Source organism: Dermacentor variabilis, chromosome 11 (genome assembly GCF_050947875.1).
Source record: "Dermacentor variabilis isolate Ectoservices chromosome 11, ASM5094787v1, whole genome shotgun sequence".
Taxonomy (NCBI): Eukaryota; Metazoa; Arthropoda; class Arachnida; order Ixodida; family Ixodidae; genus Dermacentor; species Dermacentor variabilis.
The window spans coordinates 49,175,416-49,198,267 of record NC_134578.1 but is presented as its reverse complement, the minus strand read 5'-3'; the positions used below and the strand labels follow the sequence as shown (position 1 = coordinate 49,198,267).

General features: G+C 45.3%; 1 protein-coding gene across 1 annotated transcript in view; it reads left to right on the top strand.

Annotated features, from left to right (window-relative positions):
- The first annotated feature begins 3,035 nt into the window (after positions 1–3,035).
- The window catches only part of LOC142563250 (uncharacterized), a 28,885-nt gene continuing 9,068 nt past the window's right edge, over positions 3,036–22,852 (top strand). Inside the window, exons 1-8 of the mRNA XM_075673802.1 lie at positions 3,036–3,094; positions 3,985–4,067; positions 6,511–6,593; positions 11,440–11,581; positions 13,689–13,786; positions 19,407–19,488; positions 19,986–20,132; positions 22,367–22,402. Of these exons, the coding sequence (XP_075529917.1) occupies positions 3,055–3,094; positions 3,985–4,067; positions 6,511–6,593; positions 11,440–11,581; positions 13,689–13,786; positions 19,407–19,488; positions 19,986–20,132; positions 22,367–22,402 (711 nt within the window). The 5' untranslated portion in view covers positions 3,036–3,054. The remainder of the gene's footprint in view (positions 3,095–3,984; positions 4,068–6,510; positions 6,594–11,439; positions 11,582–13,688; positions 13,787–19,406; positions 19,489–19,985; positions 20,133–22,366; positions 22,403–22,852) is intronic.

Sequence of the window (22,852 nt, the reverse complement as noted above, 5' to 3'; positions counted from 1 at the left end):
GCAGTACAAACCGGTAACACTAGGGTTCATTATGGGGCTTTACCAACTAGCTGAACGTCAAGCCTTCCTCGAAGCAACACACGGTGTATGATATGCGCTGTTAGCGAAAATAATCCGTCAGTTCATTAAAAATTTATTCACGCCCGGGTCTCTTTAAGCTGCATCCAGATCATGGAACACACCTGTTCTCGCTCATAATGACGTTTACTGAAAAGTTGTGTGATATCACTGTGTTGTTCATTGTCAACAATATTGGGGCCAGCTGGCGGTGAGACTGATAGAAGTTGATTCGAACCCAACGCATCAATATGTATCTCAGCTTTACGCGGGCTCCAGCCTCGTCGATAACCCGGAATTTGGAAGATTGCCCCCCTCCCCCTCTTCTTCGGTCACCTATCGAACTACATCGCAATACAGCAGCGTGAATCAATGAGCTGCAATAAAAGAAAGCGTGATATTTCCAAAAATAAGCCGAATATCAACAACTCTCACTCAGCAACGTCGAGCGAGTATACTTCCTTACAATTACGTACGAATTTACGACACCTGATCGTAAATGCGCATGTTACTAGAAGTGCATACCCACTCCCCGTTGCTAAGTAAGAGTCCATGAAATTCGAGCGGCCTTTACAACAAACATCATGCTGCATATTTGGTTGCGCTGGTGCAATGCGGTAGTTTCACAGATCGCCGCAGGTGCAATGTCTAAAATTCCAGGACATGAGCAAAGTATATATATATATATATATATATATTATGAGCAAGGTCTATATCGTAGTACAATCTGCATGACTTTTCAACGCGACACATTCTAGTCTCCCAGGTGTGTCTTTAAGATCGTGTTTGCATTTAAGATGATGGACGAAGTGTCCCTTCTTAAATTTATGCCATAACCACCTTACAGTAGGACGTCACCGATTTCAAGACGTCTTCTCCTGCTTCAATGCGAATCTTTGTTCGAAGAATTCCTCAGGAATCAATATATCTAATGACTCTCAGTTTCTCTATGGTACAGTGTAATATTGAGTTATCATTAAAAAGTCCCCAGCAGACGTTGTCTACATACCGAGACACCACGAAGTTACCTAATTCCTAGGTTTCTAGCATCGTTCATAATTTCTTCCTGTAACAGTGCTTCAGCTTGAAAAAGTGTTTAAAATGCCATGAAGTCATTTTTTTTCGTACCGCTAAAACACAGATGCCTCGACTTTACGAAATTCGCGCATTAACGAAATTTTCTGCTGAAAGTGCTACTTCGTTATATCGTAGTTCGAGTGTATAATTCCACTCGTGATAAGCGCATAGGAAATGTACGCGCAAAACTTTCTAGCCGCTTCCCCTATGAGGAGACATTTATTTGTCCTTGTTTGTTGCTGTTTCATTTGCTGTCTTTTTTTTTCTTCAGAATACTTAAACCAACTGCAGAAGCACGTCGGCCTGATCCTAGAGAAGTCTGGTCTTCCGTCGGAAGAACAAGTCACTGATATCAGTAACTGTACGTAACACAAGATAGCGCGTTGTGTGTTTGACGCAGCAGCAGAAATGTTGTTTTTGTTCATTAGGGGGGCGTTCACTGAGCTGGCCTTGCTAACGCAGACTCGATGGTTGTAGCCAGTTAAACCTATCATTACCTGCAGTCCTGCCGCTATCCTTGAAAAGAAAAGTTTACAGTCATTACATTCTACAGGTACCAGTGTTTGTCACAGAAGTTTTGGGGTTAACAAAGAAGATTGAAAAGAAATTAAGGAACGAACAACGAGCGATGGAACAAAAAATCTTAGTTGCAACTTTGATACACCCACTAGCCCAAATTACTGCCTTGCTGCCTGCATCTTGGCTTCCAACTTTGGTGCGTAACAACGAAAAATTTTTGTGTGAGTGTATACGAAACCAGTGTACAAGCTTTACACAGTACAATCATTTTGTAGACCGTATAAATAGTCCAAGCATTTCTGCTTTTATTGATGTGTAAGGTAAGCAAACTTACACGGAGACTAAGGATTTCGCAACGAACAGCACGGGACGAAAGAATGCTACGTGGCATACATAGAATGAACAGCGTCCCACCATGTGGCACAAACAATTGTAAATTATCTTTCACAGTCTGCAAGGACGTGGCTAAAGTAAGTATTAACTATCGTAAGCAGCGCGCATCTTTCTTCTCATCACCGTTTACGCTGCTAGAAAAAGCCCCATAATGTTTATCCTTATCGAAGAACACTACAACGTGGCAACGATCCCCTCGTGTAAAACCCCCCACCGCGGTCTTTGGATGTAAAAAAAATATTTTTGAGATGTATGCAGCCTGAGCAAGTGAAAGGTCACACAGCGAAGCTCTGTGAACGACTTCTCACGTTCTTCGGAAGTACTAGGGGTCTGACAGGTGATTGATTATATTACGTTTGTTTTCTATCTATCTATCTATCTATCTATCTATCTATCTATCTATCTATCTATCTATCTATCTATCTATCTATCTATCTATCTATCTATCTATCTTGCAGGACGACAACGTGCCTCAGGATGCACGCACAAAGTTCGACACCTGTGCCACGGCATGCGCCGATCTTATGCAGGTACTCTGCGTATTTTCTTCTTGCCTTTATTAGGGGTCGTGAGGACCATGCCTTGAACAGCATACACATCCTGCCCTAATGCACACGTGATGCCACATACTTTGATTTCACGGCAGAGAAGGCCCGATGGTCTGGTCGTAAGCAGTCTGCAGTCATGTACGGCGGCGCCTGTCACATTCCTGCATTGGATTCAGACGTTAAACCTGATCCATCGATCACGTACCAAGGTGGTACGTGCTTGAGCCAATTAAAGTTACATATTTAAAAGAAGGCGCATCGATTATTGACGCTTAGGTAGAATTGGGATTGATCCCTCCTTATCGTAGGGAGAGTTCCGGAAAACGTTGATCGCCTCTGTTATCCGAGTGATAATTAGGTGCAGTCCGCTTTGCACCGCGTTGTATGCACAGCGTGGGGTCGGTGCAAAACCGCGCAACTTCCGACGTCGCAGGCTGTGCAAGATGCATCGAACGCGGTCATGTCAGAGCTTCGCACGACGGTGGAGGAATACAACAGAGGTGAGCGGAGAAATGACACGTTTTACTCGCAATATTTCGATAACGCTCGCTAGCATAATTCTGACATCCTAGAATGCTTTGAAAAACACTGAATGTTTGTTCGTAAATCACGCTTCTTATGTATTAGCAAGAGGGTCACTCTTACCATTGGAAGAAAAAATTTGTTTAAGCCAGAAACAGAGGCAAAAAAAATGAAAGAAGGGTGGGGATGCCATCACGAAATTCCCGCGCCAGCTCTCTCTCTCTCTCTCTCTGAAGGCGCAAATTTCAACAGCGTCTGTTCGGTAATTATTCTGTTCATTGCTAGTCGGCAAAGAAAGACCGAGATTGGTCCGAAGGTTCTCTTCGAATCATATTCCTTCGGCATATAACGACAGAAAGCTGTTATGATTCCTTTAGCAAAGCAGCCCAACGGAGTACCTACTTAACGATAGACTGCCCAGGTTTCCAAGCTGGCGGGAAAATGATTAGAAACCCAGCAAGATAGGCAGGAAGTCTGCTAAAGGTGCTTGAAGTTCCCCAAGAATGCAGATTGCATTAAAATTGTGCAGGAACCATCGACTATAGGATAGTCATTGTCACTGCAGATGAATAGACCGAACAAACGAACGAGCGAACGGTCGAACGAGCGAGCGAACAAACGAACAAGCGAGTGAGCGTGAAGGTTAACAAGAAGTGGAGAGAGAGAGAGAAAACAAACGAGCGAACAACGAACAACAAGTTCCGTCTTGCCGGGCCCGACCACCAACCACGATGACGGCCGAAAGAGCCAAAGAAAGATATCCGCTGTACAATTCTACGGGGCTAACTTACTATGTTGAGATGGTGGGGAGGATAGCGTGAGATCGCACGTGAATCGTAATCCTGTTCTTCCCGGCAACCTGGCTCAGCCGGGACGACGGCCTTCCGGGAGCTCCAGCCAGGCACCTCCTGGAACTCCAACAAACAGAAGCTGGCCACACTGTACTCAGAGGTAACCGTAGCGACTCATTAGTGTGGGATTTAATTAACCATACCTGGCACACGATGCACAATCGGGCGCATCAAACGTGAAATGTTCTATCTTCTTTTTCTATTTCTTTAAGTTTTACCGAAAAAGAACAGACAAAAAAATCTCACTACAGCGATCGCATGCAAGCTGCTTCAACCTTTGCAGGCACCAACGCATTGCGTTCGCTCAAATTAGCTTTATCGTATTAGAGGTTCGACTGCGCAACATTATGACGGCACACACAGAAGAGAAACACACACTTACAGAGGCGCTCTGTATTGTGTGGCGCTCTGTAGTGTATGTTTCTCTTCCGTTTTCGTGGTCAAAATGTTGCGTAATCGAACCTCTAATATGCTGTCCCAACACACCCAGTCTTCAACCTTAGCTTTCTCACATTTCTTGCATCTTAGCATGATTAAAAACTAAGTGTTTCCCAAAACTTGTCCGAAATTCCCCAAACATAAGAAAGAGCAAATAACTGATTTTGCTTTTACCATAGAGTCATTGCGTTTGAATATAACTCGATACACCAGTTAGACAAGTAATTCTGCAAATTAAACTAATCTTCGAGCAACGAAGCCATTTGTGAACTAGGTATGATGTGCGATTATGTTACGGCCCTGGAAAACACAGCGCATAACGGCTGACTCATGCTTTCAAGCACTTGTTGCAGGATATATCTTTCTTTTCAAATGCTGTAATTCATCCACACATATTTAACGTTGCGCGCTCATTTATCATAATGTCCTTCCTATTTTCAGCAAATCTGATATTGATGATAGCTGCAGTTGTATTAGGATAGCGGGATAAACGCCACACTGCTTGTGAAATACAATTATAACGCTCCTGAGCGCTTGAAATTAGTAACTAGGCGCCAGGATCTTTTTTTAAATGTGGTTAACCACTGCTGAATGAAACCAACGACACATGGTTTGCCATCATGTGGCACACCTTAGAGTACTTTCTTTATATTCCGCCTAATTGGTTAATTAACCAAGATTAATTATGTAATGTTTTAATATACACTTTAGGGCCAAGCTCATTTCGTTACATTAAATAACCAGAGCTTTCCCCTTTTTTTCCTCAAAGTTTAAAGAAGTTTAATCCGGAATAACCAACTACAATTCTCGTACTATAACTTATGAAAATGGAGAAACAGCGATCGTGTTCACTAAATATTTGAGAAGCTGATAATTAAAGCAGCAGCGTTGAATTTTCACAACAATTTTCACTTATCATGTTCCCCTTTTTTCTTTTCTTTTTTTTGCACAATATACTCTGCCTGGCGTAGAGTTCTCTCGGGACACTTCAAAACAGCTCATAACCGCCGTATGACGCTTTCGCGCACTCGCTTAAGGATTTTTTTACAAAGCCTGTAGTAAACTGACGCTCTTGAAAGTTAAGCCACATGTCACGCATAAAATGCCCCCTGCTCTCATAATGCGAGCTTCCTGGCACGTTGTGGTTTTTCAGGACATCCGGTAAACTTACTGCGTGGCCTCTAATATATGCTTCAAAACTTCTAAAACGCCATTATAAGTACTCTTTTACACAGATCATAACTAACCTACACATTTCAAGCGTTCTGAACGCGTCACCCGTAACGTCACCCCAATTATCAGCAAATACATAATTGTTACCGCGTTTAGCTTCTTCAGGACAGAGGATAAATGTTGTAAGCGTTTTATATAATTCCTGTAACAGCTAGAGAGATTAGGGTTTAGCAGTTTTCACATAGCTTCCAGTAAACTTAGACTCGACATGTTCCTGCACATCGTCCTTAACCTTCCACACATTACCTCCGCTTAAAAACTGCGCGAATCATCTGGTTCTTCCAAAACACACTGAAAACACGGATGTACCGTTATGTAACGCTTTCTAGAGCTTCCAGTCGCACTAACAGTTTCGCTGTAAAACGATTTGTAGATGAAAGTTGCACCTGCATGTTCCGCCCTACGCGTGCGGTCACGTAGTGCGTGAGCTTAGGAGCAGGCAACTGGCCACTATAAGCCTTCATATGCTGCCTCATGACATCGGGGCTGCCAAAGTTGAGACAACCGAATGAGCGAGATGAATCTGGGAATTGACTTATTTTCTTGGTTGAGCTCAGTGTTATCCCTAACCACAGTACAAAAACAAAAATTTACGAATTGTGTCACAATGCACTTCAACGCTCAAATGCTATCGCATTCCCATAACTGGTCACTGTGTACTGTATTGCCCAAATGCTATTGCATTCTCATGTTCTCGTAGATAGTCAGCGCACTGTAACGCTTAAATGCTATCGCACTCTCACCGATAGTCAGTGTACTGTAACGCTCACATGCTCTCGCATTCTCGTCGGTAGTCAGTGTACTCGTACCCTGAAACGCTATCGCATTCTCATTGTCAGCAAATGTGAATTCTGCGATAATTTTTCCCCCAGGTCAAAGCCAAGGATTTCCCCACAATGTCTGATTTTGGCATACTGGCGCTCCTCAATCCCTACGGTGACATCTTCGAGAGGGGGTGAGTTGCAGAGCACCCGAGTTAAAAAGATTGTCTGGCGATTAGACCGCGCATTGTGGTTTGTAGTCTGCAGTAGCGAATTTGTGTTTAGCATAAGAGAGGTCTTCCCTATATCGCCCGTCATGCTGGGGACGAAATTAGACCTAAAATTTGCAGTTTCGCTCAAAGGGCGAAGCACTGATTGCGATAACAAGGTTTAGCGTTGAACCTGAACTTCTCGGACGTTCGAACTATACGCGGGTCCGATTAACGTGGCTACGTGGGTGCGCCAAAATTTCTGGCGCCCTTAAAAGCTTTACCACGATGTGTAGGGCCTGTAATGATATCGCACAGGCTCCACCACGCCGCTCGTAAAGAGCCGCGGCAGAAAGTTATTGACTTTATTTTATTATGACTTTTTATTAGGCTTGAGCTCTGATATTTTTTCGCAATTTTAATAATTAAATATTCTGAGACAACTGCAAGACAAAAGGCACGCGATGTGGGTGTTATTTCGTGACATTGGCTTGTGGGCTGCCATTTTCAAAATTCTCAAGAATAATTTAGTCAAAAATGTTGAGGCCTGGTATGAGCAACCTTATGGATAGAATATTGTAGCACTATAACCCGCATATACAGCATGGCATAAAGCATGGCATGGTATATGGCGTACATATATTTAAATACATGCGGATCTACACGCTAACGCCGACATCGACAGCGAAATTTCGCCTGGAGTGACCGTATAATCTCTATCACAACAAAATAAGTTTTCATCAATCCCCTCTTCGATGCCATCGCAATCATTCTTGAAGAAAGATGTCCCTGTCGTTACTACTTCATCTGTGCCGTGCACATACCTTTATTTATCTACACTGTAAGATTTAACCCTTAAGGGTGTTTTCTCTTTATGACTCACACGGGTGCAAGGGTATGAGCTATGCACCGACTTGCACCCTTACGGGCCCTTGAAGGTGTAAATCGGCTTGCGGTGTACTTACACCGACCATGGTGGCTCATGTGGCTGTGACGTTGCTCCGCTGATCAGGAGGTAGCGCGTTCGATGCCTGGTTCCGCAATGTAAAAACGCTCGTGAACCGCGTTTCACGCGCATGTTCAAAAACAGCAGGTGGTCCAAAGCTAACTGAGAGCCATAAACTACGGCGTCCCACGTAGCCCGTCGTGCAGATTTAAGGAGGGGGTGGGGGATGTTAATCCCGTAATTAAAATTTTGCAACTAAGCGCTGACGGAACGCATAACCGCTAACGTAACGCATAACGTCCTCCAACCTGTCAGACATAACGGTGCCTTCACCAAGGTGGTCGTGTAAGGCAATGCTGGGCGCGAACTGAAATCGAGCCGCGTGAGTTTTGCAGGGGGGCTCAGTCTGCGTGCAGCGCACTGCGACGATTATTCAAAGCGATGAATAGCTTTTCTTGGCTCTTTCGCCCGTTTTCGCGGCAGTCGGTGTACGGCCCTTCACCGCCGACTCAACGCCTCCAAGGCACGTGATCTCGCACAACCGAATTGCAAGGGCACGTTCGTTGTGGCACGTGATCGCACGCGAGAGCATTGGCAGTCTGAAGGTTTTAGATTCTGCGGTGGAGGCCTCGCGGAGGACAGCCCTCTGCCCACTCGGCGGCTGCGAGAAAGGGCTCCGGCGGCGTGATAGGAGGGTGGCAGTCGCCTTCCGCATAGGTGTTCGCGCCACTCGGGGCAATATGCACACGTGACGACTCAGCTTTACATGTACGGCCACCTGCACTACCGCTACAAAACGTGGTGGTAAGCGGCTCTGTTCTTTACCGAGTCACGCACGGAAACGTAAAACGGCACCTAGATGTTCTCAATGCAAGAATTACGTGCGCCTTCGAGCGCGTCGTTCTTTAATAAAGCGAGTAGCTTTCTAGAAGCTTGCGGCTATTCGCTTACATTTGCAATCGTCATCGATGGTTTCTGCACAATCTACACATTCCCACCGCTGGACATGACTGTCAAAAGCGAGCCGCCAAGAGAAATTTGTATGCCGTGACTGAGACGGCGATTAAAAGGAATGGCAAGGATATATACGGGGCCATTTGATTTCTGAACAAGGTTATGTGCCCGCAGAAGCCGAGGCCAGTGAGCGCTGCAGGAACCACGGGAATAATAGCTAAGATGTCTGTAAGTATAGCACCGAGGTTGGCTTTTAGTCCCAGTGCACGACTACTGTGCTCACAGCGCTTCTCGCTGGTTCCCACGGGCCTCAGTCTGCACTTCCCCTGAAGGTGCTACCTATACTCGATCCAATGGACTATTTGCCGTTGCTGCGGTGCTTCCTCGGGACGGGTCCATGGCGTGTTGTGGAGAAGCGTCGCTGAGCTAGGTGTGCCGGTCGGCGGCTTATAAATCTGAACACGGAACTACAACTGCAAGGTTTCTCTAGCTCCCACGTGATCAGGGCCGATCGCCGAGGGATACGCTTGGGAGTCGAGAAAGATGTGTGGAAGCGTCCAACCGGTATTCGTGCATTCTTGGACGTTTCCACAAGCTAACGAAATCCGAAAGAGTCGGAGTAGTTTTATGCGTTCCGTCTGCGCCTTCAAGCACTTCACAATAGCGCTGAAGCTTCGGCTGATATAGTATAGATATCTATTGCGCGTAGCACGAGTGATACGTGTCTGCGGGGTCATTTATTTTGCACCATTGCGTCTATTAAAATTTGGCATTTTGAGGTGTCGTGCGTTTGTGTACGTCCATGTATGTTTCAGTTGTTTTGAGGGGGCGAGCGGCGCGAACGGAGAACGCGCGCTGCCTGAAGTCACGCCAATCCAAGACAGTGACAATGGCGAAGCCGCCTGTGTGATAGAAAGGCTAAGCGGATAGGCCTTGTTCCCACGACATCGAGAAGCAATCTCAAGAAAACCGTCGATATAACGCCAGGGCTTCGCTACAGAGAAAGTCTACAAAAACCGTTCACTGCCCGTGAAAGGGGGACAAACGGGTTAGCCACGGCTACCCGTCAGGCCTAACGCAGGCAGGTCGCGTGCCGCCATATGTTAAGCCATGACGCAGTTTCCGTAGAACGGGAATCCGCGGGAGACCTCGGGAAAAAAAACCCGCTTCTCCTGCGAAAAAAAAAATCTACAAAATCACCCAAGCGAAGCCTGTGTTCGTCACTTGTGCAGAAACCCCCGGAGCGATATTTGCGTATGCTATAAGCTTCTTGCGTGTACCTTGTTTCTAAAACTCCCTGAAGTATATGTGTGGCGCACTTCTTCTTGTGCAGCTTGGGCTACGGGAGCAATGCGTGCATCGCGGCGTTCGTGCTGCAAATGGTGGTGGCGTTCAGCTTTATCGTGGGCGCCTGGGTACACGACGCCGAGGTGCCTCCAAACAAGCGCAGCTTGATCTCCAACCAAAGCGGCATCACGCTAGTCGTGTATGTCACTCTGTTTGCGTTTTTTTTTTCTCCGCTCCTAACTTGCTTCACTTAAACATGGATACAAATCAATGTTTGCAATACTTAAGAAAGAAAACTAACTTAACCCTTCTAGGCACCACTTGTTATTTTATGCAAAAGTCGTGCGTTTTGTTAGGCTACCCTGACGCGTATGCCTGAAATGCGAATAGCGGAAGGTTAACACAACATCTTTAACTCTACAATATATGCACGCGATTCTGTGCGTAGCGCTTCAGCACCTGCCAGGTTACGTGTGATGTGAGAAGGTTGAGTTTGAGTCGTCTTGCTTTGACTTATTTCTTTTGTTAGAGATGAGAGAACATATGTTCATTATAAATAATGAAAATGAGCAGGAGCAATAACAAATGCATAAACCACTCGCTCGTCTGGCAGTACCGGCAGCCACCATGTGTTAGTAAATGAGATATTTGGCTTAAAATGCTTCAGGATATGACGCACTATGTCATACAGGTTGTATCCAAAATACTCAGAAGTAAGCCAAACACCACCACCTTTAGGAAGATATGCTTCTGATCTGTGTAAAAATGAGGAAACTCAGAATATGCACAACTGTGTACATAGTGCGTTAATGGGTTAACATAAAAGACAGCTTCACAGGAGGATGAACATTTGAACGACCAACAATGGCTCGCGTAAGGTACGTCTCTGGAGACAAAGTTTCGACAAACGGACTTGTCTTCGCTTTGAAACGTCGAGCTTAGCCGAAACGTCGGTTCTAGAAAAGTCCATTGTTTGATGTCTCCTAGGTCCAGGACCAAAAATTTTTAGTCTTTAACTTTCAAGACTTTGTGATGAAAACGCGTAGATATATGTATTATATGCTTCTTCCCATATAACGAGGTGAAGTTTTATTTTATGATATTATCTTTATTTTATACAAATTTCATTTATTTTAATCCTCCTGGAAGATTGCAAAATATCAGCTCCTCAGATTTCGCTAAACATGGTATCACAGGTTCTTCATGAGAAAGCCAACCTTGTTACTCCATCTAGCTTCAGGTCCACCTTGCTAGGTTACACAGAGCAATCAGGTTGGTCCTCTTAAATTTCCTGAACCATGCTGAAGATGTTGATAAGCTCTTTAGCAAAAACTTAGTCATTTTGGCAAATGTTTTCAGAAAAACAGCAAAAATAACTTGCTTAAAACTAAAACCAAATGACCTAAACAAAGATAGACCTCCCATTCGAAATAACTATGTAAAATTCACACATACATACATTTTTAGCACCATAACTCGTCGAGTACAAATGAAACAAAAATTGGGTCGAAGACTCAGTTGGTATCGTGTTATTCGCAACACCAGTGTGCTGCGCTTCGTGCAGGTATGCGCTTGCAGAGTACAGCATCAGAGTTTACGTGTCGATCGTTTCACCTTCAATCGCCATTCCTTTTTCACGCCCAGGTCGACCTTCTTCATGTGGCTCTTCACGACCGTCTTGGTTCCGTCGACCATCCTCTACATGCTGAGCGGCGTCATAGCAGCCAAATACCTCTGCATGCCGTACCAGTACGGCGGCGCTGAAGGACTCCAGCTGCTGGACAACGTGAGTAGCACCACCAGGTGTGGCGGTAGTTCACTGAAAGACGAAGGCTTGAAGTGATGAACATTTTCAGAACGATGGTGCGTAGCTGGGGCCAACGTTTCGAGAAGGGGACTCGTTTTCGTCCGGCACGAAGGAACGTCGACAGGTCCCTCTGTTGAAACGTTGGCGCCTGCGACATTTCTTGTTCGACCACTGTTCATCACTACCAGCAAGCGCGGAAACATGTGTTCCTGGTCTATTTCCATTGCAGAGTCAAATTCAAAACGCAGATTTCGGCAAAAAAATACACGCGGCATGAGTAACAAAAGGATGTTCACCCTTTCCTTGCATGTACCGCATTTACCGAAATATAAGGCACACTTTTTTTTTCCAGAGAAATCATTGAGACATGACACTGGCGTTAGAATGGAGTACGAAATCGAAACTGATCGAAATCGAAATCGAAACCCAAATTTCACCCTCCGATCTCGGATCCCACCTTTTCTTCTCGAAGGCTTGGCTTTGTTGTAGTGCGTATGCTGGAAACTCCTGCGAGCGCCGGAAGTTGGTCTATATATTAATTGTAATTCTTGCACCAGAATCTCATGCTAATTTTCTCAACCACAAATGTTGAGAGTGGATTTCTTAAGGTCATGGCATTTTCGGCGAAGCATATTAAAAATGGAACCAATATACGTTCAAAATGATTCTGTTGCAGGCGCTTTTAAACCGGAAATTCGGCACTATAATACATGTGTGCGCTAACATTCATCAATGTTTTAGGACAGATGGAGCCACAATTCTTGCTTTTAACGTCTACGGTTTCCTGGTATTCCGCATGAATAGAGAGTTTCACCGTGTCCGGTATTCCAGTATGCGATAAGGTGTTTATGGATCACCGGGTTACCAGACGCTGGTAGCGCCATTGTGTGGCGCTTCGTATAACCACAATACCTTACAGACGCCTATTCGTGTTTCATGGCGCTTTTGTCAAAAAGCATTGAAAAGGGCAACGTGTTCATGATTATGCTGCTGACGAAAATTTACGCCAGCCGCGAAGTAGAATACACTTGGTTGCTGCAATAATAGCTGGTTGAGCTCTGCGCCACAAGATCATGCCACCAACTCAGCCGCTAACGTTTACGCCTCCGGTAACCCAGTAATCCGCAAACGCCTTTGTGTTTGTGGGAATACCGAACATGCTAAAACCCTCTATTATGTTTACAAACATGCTTAAACGCTCTAGTTTTATCATACGAAATACCGGTACACCGGACTACAGCAGTCCTAGTCGGATACATTCCGTGACGCTTTTTCCAACCACACGACGAGTTAGAAATGCGATGTGACTCGGTTGTTCTCATCAAAAAAAGAGAATGAAATAAGCTCTAAATGGTCACTTTTTTTGCTGCCAACATCTTTACGCCTGAAGTTGAGTATAGCAGAGTTGTTGCAGTTTTAATGCTGTCCGGTTTAGTTGAGCCCAGCGTCACGAACTCGCACTCTGAGGGCTCAGTGTGTCCATTATTCGGGTATTCCGCAAACGGTAAGGAAAGGATAATTTTTTGCACCATTATTTACATGTTGAACGGTGTCCTGGTAGCGCTCTACGCATGGTCGGTACCTTTGGTATCTGATGGTGTTTTTACTATCTTTTCTGTGTGAGTTTCTTTTTTATTAAAACCTGTATATTGAGCATTCAAGAAGGACTTCATGTTCATTTTAGCGTTAGAAGTATGACGTTATAGTTATCCATTTAACGGATTCATTGTAAACTGTGATTGCTGGTGATGGCTGTTTGCAGGAAAGGTAGTAGGTTCGACTCCCACCGGTGGACAAGCTGTCTTCTCTCTCATTTGTCTTTCATTTCCTTTTAAGTGAACGTGATATATCATATCACAAATTCAACTTTATTTCCACGAAGCATTCCCTATTTATTACAAAAAACAGTCACCTTCAATGTGCTCTAGTTGTTCATAAACATTGAGAATCCCTCTTCTCCCCATTTTCTCACTCATTGCGCCTTAAGGAGTACACAGATTTTGACTGTTCCTTTAATTTCAGTAATCTAGGGTCTAATAAAAAAAGCCGGCTTAATTATGTGCATCTCTCCTTTCTACATTCTCAGGTAACAGCAGCACTGTACATTAAAGGCAAGTGGGATCCCATCCAGAACCAAGAATACGAAGTGTACAACACTACCTACAAGCCAGGCCAAGTGATAAGGTAAAACTCCTTTCGCCGTCTGTTTTGGTGCGTGTTGTATCAACTGCGCAACTATGAGCCGGAAGGGAATCCTCGAGAAACGTGGCAGAAGCTGGATCAAGGACAGAAGATATACGCATATAGGATAAGGATATCCCGCATATCTATAGGATAGGCCGGCGCCAAGTATTGTCGCTGGTGTACAGGATCATCCAACCACTCAAGAAGAGGTTGCTCGCCGTCATTTCTGAGAAAGAACAATTGGACGGTGTTTGAATCCCACCGATGGAAACGGTTGTTGTGGTCGCACCGATGGTACGACCTGTTGGGAACTCGACGCTGACGCCCGTGGTTGTACCTGGGTCGCAAGCCCCAAGGGTAGCGTTGGCCTGGCGGCCTGGGGTACAACTGGAAGCATCCGAAGGTCCCGGCAAAGCATGAGTCGACTGGTAACAACAAAACAACTTGTTTATTTTAACATCGCAAAGAGTTGGCGGTCAGGTTGACCGAAGTAGAGAGACGGGAGTGCCCTTTTCTCAACAGAAGAAATCGGAGCCCTCCTTTTGCGTCCGGGGGCAGCTGTTTTTATACTCTCGCAGTTGAGGGCAAGAAGGAACCCCTCAATAGACGAGCACGTGATTGTACAATGAGATAAGGTGACGCATACTGTCGTGGCGCCGCCGGTCGGGCACAAAGACTGGGAGGAGAAGGTGACTCCTACTGTCGTATCGCCTCCGGTCGGGCACAATGGCTGGGAGGAGAAGGTAACTCCTACTGTCGTATCGCCTCCGGTCGGGCACAATGGCTGGGAGGAGAAGGTAACTCCTACTGTCGTATCGCCTCCGGTTGGGCACAATGGCTGGGAGGAGAAGGTGACCCCTGCTATCGTATCGCCGCCGGTCGGGCACAATGGCACATACACTCACACACGCACATGAAGACACGTGGCATCGGAACATGCCTGGACGCGCTTGGCGGGGAGCGTAGCGGCGACGCCGAACGGGCCAAAATGTCTGCCGCTTTGTTGCAGTCGCGCCGGCTAAACCGCGCGTCGTAGGCGAAACGTAACAACGGGCTTTCTATTTGTAGCCGCACCCCAATACCGCAAGGAATACCTCACTAACAGGAATTTTAAGCCTCTCCGTAGTTGTATTGCAGTTTACGGGATACCGGACAGTAGGCGGCAGGAACAGCTCTGGTAACATTGTCTTGCGATGCTCTCTTCATTCACAAGGCTTAGGAACATTGCCGTGTTACGTCATTGTTCTCGCGGAAACAAAAAAGAAAAGAAAGAAAAAAACTGAGGTCCAGCTATACGCGAACGATTGCTGCTGCCAACACCCTTACATAAGCAGATAAGAGGAAGATAGTTCGCCACTCGAGTTCGGAAACTCTGTTCTGTGCACATGAGAATGTCAGGAGATGGAGGCACCAGTGCTGCCGAGCATGTCTGTGCCCCAGGGTTCCAATGTTACGTGAGCTACTGCATAATGTATTTACGGACATGATAATGTTAACATAAGGTTGAGCTGTATTTGTGTACTTGCGCTACTAGGAAAGCAGAAAGTCCACTCTTGCCGTAAGAAGAGGATCGGAAAGTCATTAAAGAGTCATTATCAAACAATGACGGGTAGCGACACCGATTTGAAGTCGTCCCACAAACGTGCCGTGAGTTCCTGTAATAATGCGTAGCATTATATGGCGTGCCGGTCGAAAACATTCCACGTGAAGGCAGAAAACCTCTCTCCCAATACAGCACAAAAATGAGGAGTTCAAGCCCATCATGTGCGCGGTTGGTAGCTGCCATCCGGATTACAGTGACAAACGACTCCCTGTACGCGATAACAATAGGCACGCCGGCGCGAAGCATTCTGTGAGCCCATCCGCTTCCGCCGTTCCCCATACGCCATGCATAGAAAGGAGGCCAGAAATTCCTAAGCCTATACGAAAAGGGGCATAGCAAGCTCTATGGGACGCCGTGGCATACACCCGACCAGTGAGGATGGAAGGTGACCAAATGGGGCGACTAATGAAAGCGTGACTAATGAAAACGTGAGGCTGCGCCACTCGTGCATTAAGTACACATACACGCTGAGCCGTCCCTCCTCCGATGCCTTTGATTGGTTATGCCGCGCCGTTGGTTATGCCGCGCACGTTGGCTATGCCGCGCCGAGCACCTTGCACATTAAACGGAACGTCCCTTAACTACTGGAACTGCCGAAAATGTGTGTAGCATTACATGGTGGGTCCGCGAGGTGCGGGTTGCGTATGTTCGGCAATGCAAATTTGTGAATCTCTCTGCTCGTACTCCTCACGCATATATAAATAAATAACGCATACTACATCGCCACAAACCCCAACACAAGCGACGCATCATTACCCCGCATAACACATTCCGCACCACGCCGACAGCCACATAATGCTGCGCATATCTTGGATAGTTCCTATTCAGGGAGGTTCCACTTAATTTTTTTACAGCACCTATTGGCGTGTAGTTGTTTATCGGTAACTACATCGACTGCCATTATATTCTAAAGGACCAAATACTCAACCCAACGAGTTAATAGAACTGCTTGGGCTCCGCAATGGCAGTAATAGGAGAAAAAAAAAATTGACGTCTATTACCCCGTGTTATACGTGCGGGCGCTGAAGTTTCAGCGCAAAATAATGAAAACAGGACAAGCAAAACAATCATCTTTTTTTATAACATCTTTCACTCCCAATGAATGAAAATTGAGCTTTGAAAGAAAAGCTTTCAGGTCCAAACTGGTGGTGGTGGTGTTGTTTAGTTTCAAAGATCCATACCCAAGCCCCAGAAGACAATTGTAGCATGCATTATCTGTTTTCAATACGTGTACTGTATCTATCACTAATTTATTGTAACATCCCTACGTAATGCCCGCATGGGCCTTTAGGATACTTGAATAAAAAAAAATTAAAAAATATGGTTGTATACGCGAAGTCATGTATCGTCTGAGGAGAGTTTTACCGCAAGAATGTTTCAATTCGGTTCATTTTAAGACACGAGAAACTTGAGTCGCGTCACTATGTTGCCAGCGGACCAACTTCATAGTCGACGTAGCTGGTCTCACACTTTGCCTCGACCAGCGTCCGCAGGCAACGTGCCTTCTCCGATACCGAAGCTTAGGGATCGAGCTTTTACGTTTTACCTCGCTAGCCCTACCTCCCTTTTAATGCGAAACACTCTTCTCTAAGTGCAGCCACATGCTAGCGCACATGGTGGTGTCTCACCGTTCAGGTGGGCCGATCCCGGTGATAGCGCAGTCTAAAATTATGTGCCACTGGGGCGACTGGGTATGCGCCTTGAGGCCACTAAGCACACACCACTGGGTTTTAGTTCGCTTTCAGTTCCATATATTGCCGTTAGAAACATTGTCTTATTCGTTTTAAGTATAACCACTACAGCCTTTCATCTCTACGTAACCGATCGCTACCGCAACAGTTACATTATTCGTATAACCGATTCGCTAGAAATCACGGAAGCTTCGCATTACTTGATGCGAACTACTGTTGATCCTGTCCGTTTTTCTTTTTTGTGTGTGAGGAGCGGCTTGCTTCCAGTAGTTGTTTGCCATGTTCTCCATATTTGCATGATTTACTGAATTCAAATGCCACAATGGGCCACGTTGCAGGCAATGCGTACATTCACATAGGTACCGGAGCTGCCTCGGTGGAAGGGCGCACGGGATCTGATTTGAAAGTTCAGCTCTTTTCGTGGGCTGCACTATTTTATACTTTGCAAACGCGATCGTAAGAACTTGGCCTATACGCACCGAAGTTGCCTGCTTGTAATGCCCAAACATAGTAGCGTGCCCTTTAGAGAAACCCTCAGGTTTCCCGAGGATGCTATTCGTGTGGGGAAGGGTCAGCGTTCTCTGCTAAATACGAGTACGAAGTTATGTTTTTAACGCGATAGCGTTAAGGAGCTCGTGTCGCAGAAAAGCCCGTGTCGTCGGCGTCGGCGGCGTTGGCCGTGAGGGAAAAATTCCGCAAGGCAATTCATAAATAAAAGCAACTTGCAAGATGGGCTGGGTGGGAATCGAACTAGGGTCTCCGAGGTGTGAGACGGAAATGCTACCACTAGGCCATGAGTTTTTTTTTTCTTTATTGTCGCTAAGCCATGAGTTCGATGGTTCAAAGCGGGACAAAAGTGCCTCCAGTGAATGCGGTGTTGCCTTAGAAACGTGCCGTAGAAAGTTATACTGCGGTGTATATAGGTAATTATGAGCATGTAAATTCCAGAAGTCGCCGTTAAACGAGTACCGAAGTACGTTTCCGCTACATTTCTTCTATGCTTGGCGCACACGCCAAACCATCTTGCGGCAAACACAGAAGACCCCTCCTCGCATTGTACGGCGCTGCCCCGACAGGTGGCGCGCCACTCACCCGCTTCTCCCCTTCGTCTCGTTTGAGCGCGGTGGCTTCGTGCGGGGATCGGTGCGAGGATGCCCCAATACCCTTGCGTTGTGCTGTGGACTTACAAGTGTTGCATATGAAAACTATGTCTGTGTTACTCAAGAGCATGCCGAGCGAATGAGTGGGCGGTGCGAACGGGGTGCGATAACGCTATCGCGTTCCACTCTTGAAGGCGAAGCTTAAGCGTCCTCCAAATTTTTGTTGCGCAACGACATTAGAAGACAGCACAGGCGTTACCTTGTTTCTGTACGGTTTGAATCCACACCTCGTGTTCTCATGGAACTTGTCGCAAAGGTCAGTCTTGCGGAGGCAGCTGACGGCAGACAAGAACCCGACTACAAAGAACGAAAAGAATAAGGGGTGTTACCAGAAATGTGGCCAATGTTTCGAATTTCCAATAGGGACAGAGTAGTCTAGATAATTCTATTTGCAGTCTATTTGAGAATTCCCTATCTGATGTTGTCGAATATTAGTTCTAATTCGAGTACAAGAGGTGAAAACGCTCATTCATGTGTACCTTGCAGAAAGGCTGATGCAAGTGGCGACTGTTCTGAAGAACTCTCCTGCAATATAGCCGTTTTTGCTACTCAGATGGCACCATTTGCACAGTAGACAAATTTACTAGCTAACGCAGTTAACCTCTTCTCAATAATTTCCAGTCGAGGATGCATATGCCTCAACTTTAGGCAGTTTACCAACTTACTGGCTCAATCGACGCTAAAGTCTTCCTAATCTGAACTCTCTTGCCACGTTTCCACCCCTTTAAAACTACGTGCGGTACTGTAGCATTACACTTTGCTCATTCGACTAGCACAGGAGCCAACGTGCATTTGGCGGCGTGTTTTTCCTGTGTTTGTGATCTGCCAGCGCTTCAGTGCACGGGCCGTCTTGTTCTGAACGGCATTACGATGTGAGTAAGCTTTCTTGGTTTTAACAAACGAACCCCACACAAACCCTATGTCACATTGTTAATAAACGAGAAACATGTTCGACATTCGATTCGATATTCGAAGGTCCTTTTGTCTTGAACGTTATCATTCGATTTGTTTCTGAAATTTCGAAGTTCGAACACCCCAGCAGAACACAAGATCCAGCAAGTTTGCCGGTCTGAATGTGAATTTGAAAGCCCCAACAGGGTACTTTCTAATGAAGCCTAATGAAGTTAGTCCTTGAATCTTAATGAAGTTATTCTTTTCTTCCCCAGCAAGTGCAACGGTACGACGCCACTAGTGCATTTGTCAACGCATCCGGACATCACCGTCGCGTCAATGATGTTCACTACACACGTGAGTGCAGGGACGATGAAATCATAATTAATTAGGTTCAAATTATACAGGTTTTATTAAACGACTGTTCATTCAGGTTTACTGTCTAAGGTAGCCGGCTGCTTTGCGATTGGGAATATTGAATAATAACTGATCGGAATATTGAAGTTACAGACTACGCATGGTTAGTTCACAATGTTTGCTTCCGGCTGCCGCGCTTTGCATTCTCTCCTGTAGTTGTCTTGCGGAAAGTGCATAGAAGTTACACCGCATTTTTACGGCGTGGGAATGAAGCTAACTGAATTTATTATTATTTGAACTGCTGGTATATTTCTAAAACCATAACATTACGTGTTACATTGGGGAAACGCCAGAAGTCTTCTTGAAAGTGTAGTTAAATTAAAGTCAAGCGATTACTTCCAACAATAAGAACTTTTCAGCACCGCTGTCGTTGCCTTTCTTTTTTTCAAAAGGGGGTAGTTTACCACTCATGCTTTTGCCACCCCATCGATGCCCAGGGGTACCCCATGTACCTGAAATTCCTGGAGGAAAACAAGGCCTTGACGTTGTCGAGTAGCTTTGCCCTGCCCACTGGCCTCGCTGTCAAGCTCAACGATGCGAAGAACGCGTTGGACGATTTGAGCTCCCTAAATGCGTCGTCAGCTGTAAGTGGACTCACACTTGCACCTAAACCCTTAGTATTCCAGGCAAAAACTTACTGAAAGTAAGTTGGGGACAGAGTCCACGGTGGCCATTAGTGCCGTGGTGTGGTATTCTAGCGCCATTTAACATGAACTCGGCGAATCATGTATGCTGCCTCCGATATTTCATTGCACCTTCGCATCGTGTTTTCAAGATTATTCTCTTTCTTTTTCTTTCTTTTCTTTAATGATTTCACACATTCACAAAGGAGAGCTTTCAGAAAAAGAAGATTACATTAACCACGCGAAAGTAAAAGCATAACCTCAAAGTGCAAGCAAAATATTGCATAATTAAATACCTCTGCCGCAGCTACGATGCGCAATATAGGCTGCAGTAACCAGTACAGACGTCACATATAAATCGCTATCGTAAACAAGTGTATTTAGCGGACTATGAACTAAAGGAATGCTTACTTTGAGCGATGGGTGTCGCGATGATGAGGACAGGCGGACTTTTTATTTTATTCCGAATGTTCACGGAACTATTTTTGTTTGGCGCATATGTTGCTGTTTCTTTCGTATTTGCCATGATGGTGTGATGGCCACAGTTCGTTCTTCTTTTTCTTTCGGGGGGGGGGGGGGGCAGAGGGGAGCGGGGATCTGGGGCACGGCGTAAGCATTCGTACGCTCCGAGGTCGCGGGTTCAAGGCGACACCGTGATGACTGCACCCCGATATGGGCACTACGCAAAGGCGCCCATCGTACTTAGGCTAACGTTCATGTTAAGCAGGCGCGGCAGGTCAAAATGAATTCCTAGCCTTTCATTACGGCGTCTATCATAACCTTAGTGATGCTTTGAGACGCTAAAAAATGTCGATCGACTGAACGTTTAGTGTGCCAGGTTTTCTGGCGAGAAGCTTGACACAGAAAGATGAAACAATATTGTAGACTATTTTTTGTTACAAAAAAATGGCATTACCGAGCTCGCTCGAGCAAAGAAAACCTCAATTTCTGGTGGCTGTTTAATACAACAATATAGCCAATGGTAGAAGCTGTATCGTTTGTTAACAGGCTTCCCTGGAAGATGGCCAACTGATAAGGTCGGTAACTATTCTTGGAGAATTGGAGTGCAGAAGTTGCGTTTTGCTCATATAGCTGCGCTGATGTGAAGTGATTAGAATTAAGGTGCCGAAATTCATTGGCTTATTAAACCGTGTGTGCAGCATTTTTGTCAACATGGTTAAGAAGACAAACGTTCTTTTCGTTCATTAATTAACATCTTAACTAATGTTTATTGATATGGGGAATCGGAAATAGAACTGATCGGGTCATGCTTTTTGCTTTACGGAGAAGGGTCATACAATCACTGATAACTTGGTATGCTGGAAACATAACAGTAAATATGGACTCACGGAATACTTATCCATTTAGCTCCAATTACAAGATAAAGTTATCACACGTATGTATACGAAGAGATAATATAATGAACCTAATTGTGAGAATTGCAATGAATTTACTCCTGCTTGTCTGAACAAAAACGTTGGTCAATTACTACTCGCGTAGAACATGCAATTGTGATAGAAAAACCTGGAACAAATTATGGCAAGCAAAACACCGACTATCAGGTTACGCTTTTACTGTAATTATTACCCTTTCCTAATTGATATGGCAAAGGCATGTACGCGCTGCCATTTCGAACAAGAAATACGGTTTTTGTTTAACATGTAGATTGGTGTTCCTCACTCGTCAAAAAATTATTTGAATTTCATTGATCTTTCGTGTGCAAATGTCGCGTTCTCTCATCTTCTTTAATGCACTCGTAAGTACTGTTGTATCACGTAATTTTTCTTTGTGCCACGCGGCTTCAATTATGCTTTTATGCTTATCCCGTTTCCGTATAATTAGTGTTTGCTTCTTGAATTTACTGCTTAGCCATCATTTATTTGCTACCCGGTAATCTTGACTTGTGCTATGTCTATAGCATAATGTTGGTGATGCGCCCGGCGGGGTCAGAACCCAGTCAAGGAGGCTAAACCCCTCTTTTCGTCCTCCCTCACAGGCACGGCCCATGCGTTACCTGTGAAATAAAAGGCAGAAAAAGGTCAATAGATTGGTCGCGTGGTGAAAGCGACTTAAGTATTCTAGGTCTCTCTCATAATTAACCTAATGAGGAATTATCTAAAGTGTTCCTACGAAATTACTAGCGGTGTATATTACAACGATGATGTCTGAAACGAATACGTTCTCCTCGCGCAAAGGTAACCGGTACCGTCAAGTCGACTGATGACGTCAAGGTGAGACCCCGGAATATCCTTTTCTACGCTCATGTAGAACACAAAAGAGCACTACATTCAACTCGCAGCAATCTATACCCTCATAATGTAGAATTTCGGTTAATACACCGAAATATCAATTTTCCGGGGGGAGGGAGGGGGGTCTTATATTGTTGATGTAGTGAGAAGTCACCTTAGTCCAGATGAAGCTTCTCGCTAATTCAGATTGAAACCTATAAGACCAACAACACGACGCGGATGTTTGTAGAAAGCGAAGAGAGAGAAAAAAGAAAGAAACGTGCCCTAGTTTGATGTTCAAGTCAATATGCGTGTTTTCAGGCACCACCACGAGATGGCGCCACCAACGCTCTCACGTTAAAACCCCTTATTCTAGAATGGAGGAGTTTTATCTCACGTTATGAGGTTTGGCTCACGCATACATAGGTGCGGCACTGATATCGAGTGTGCGCG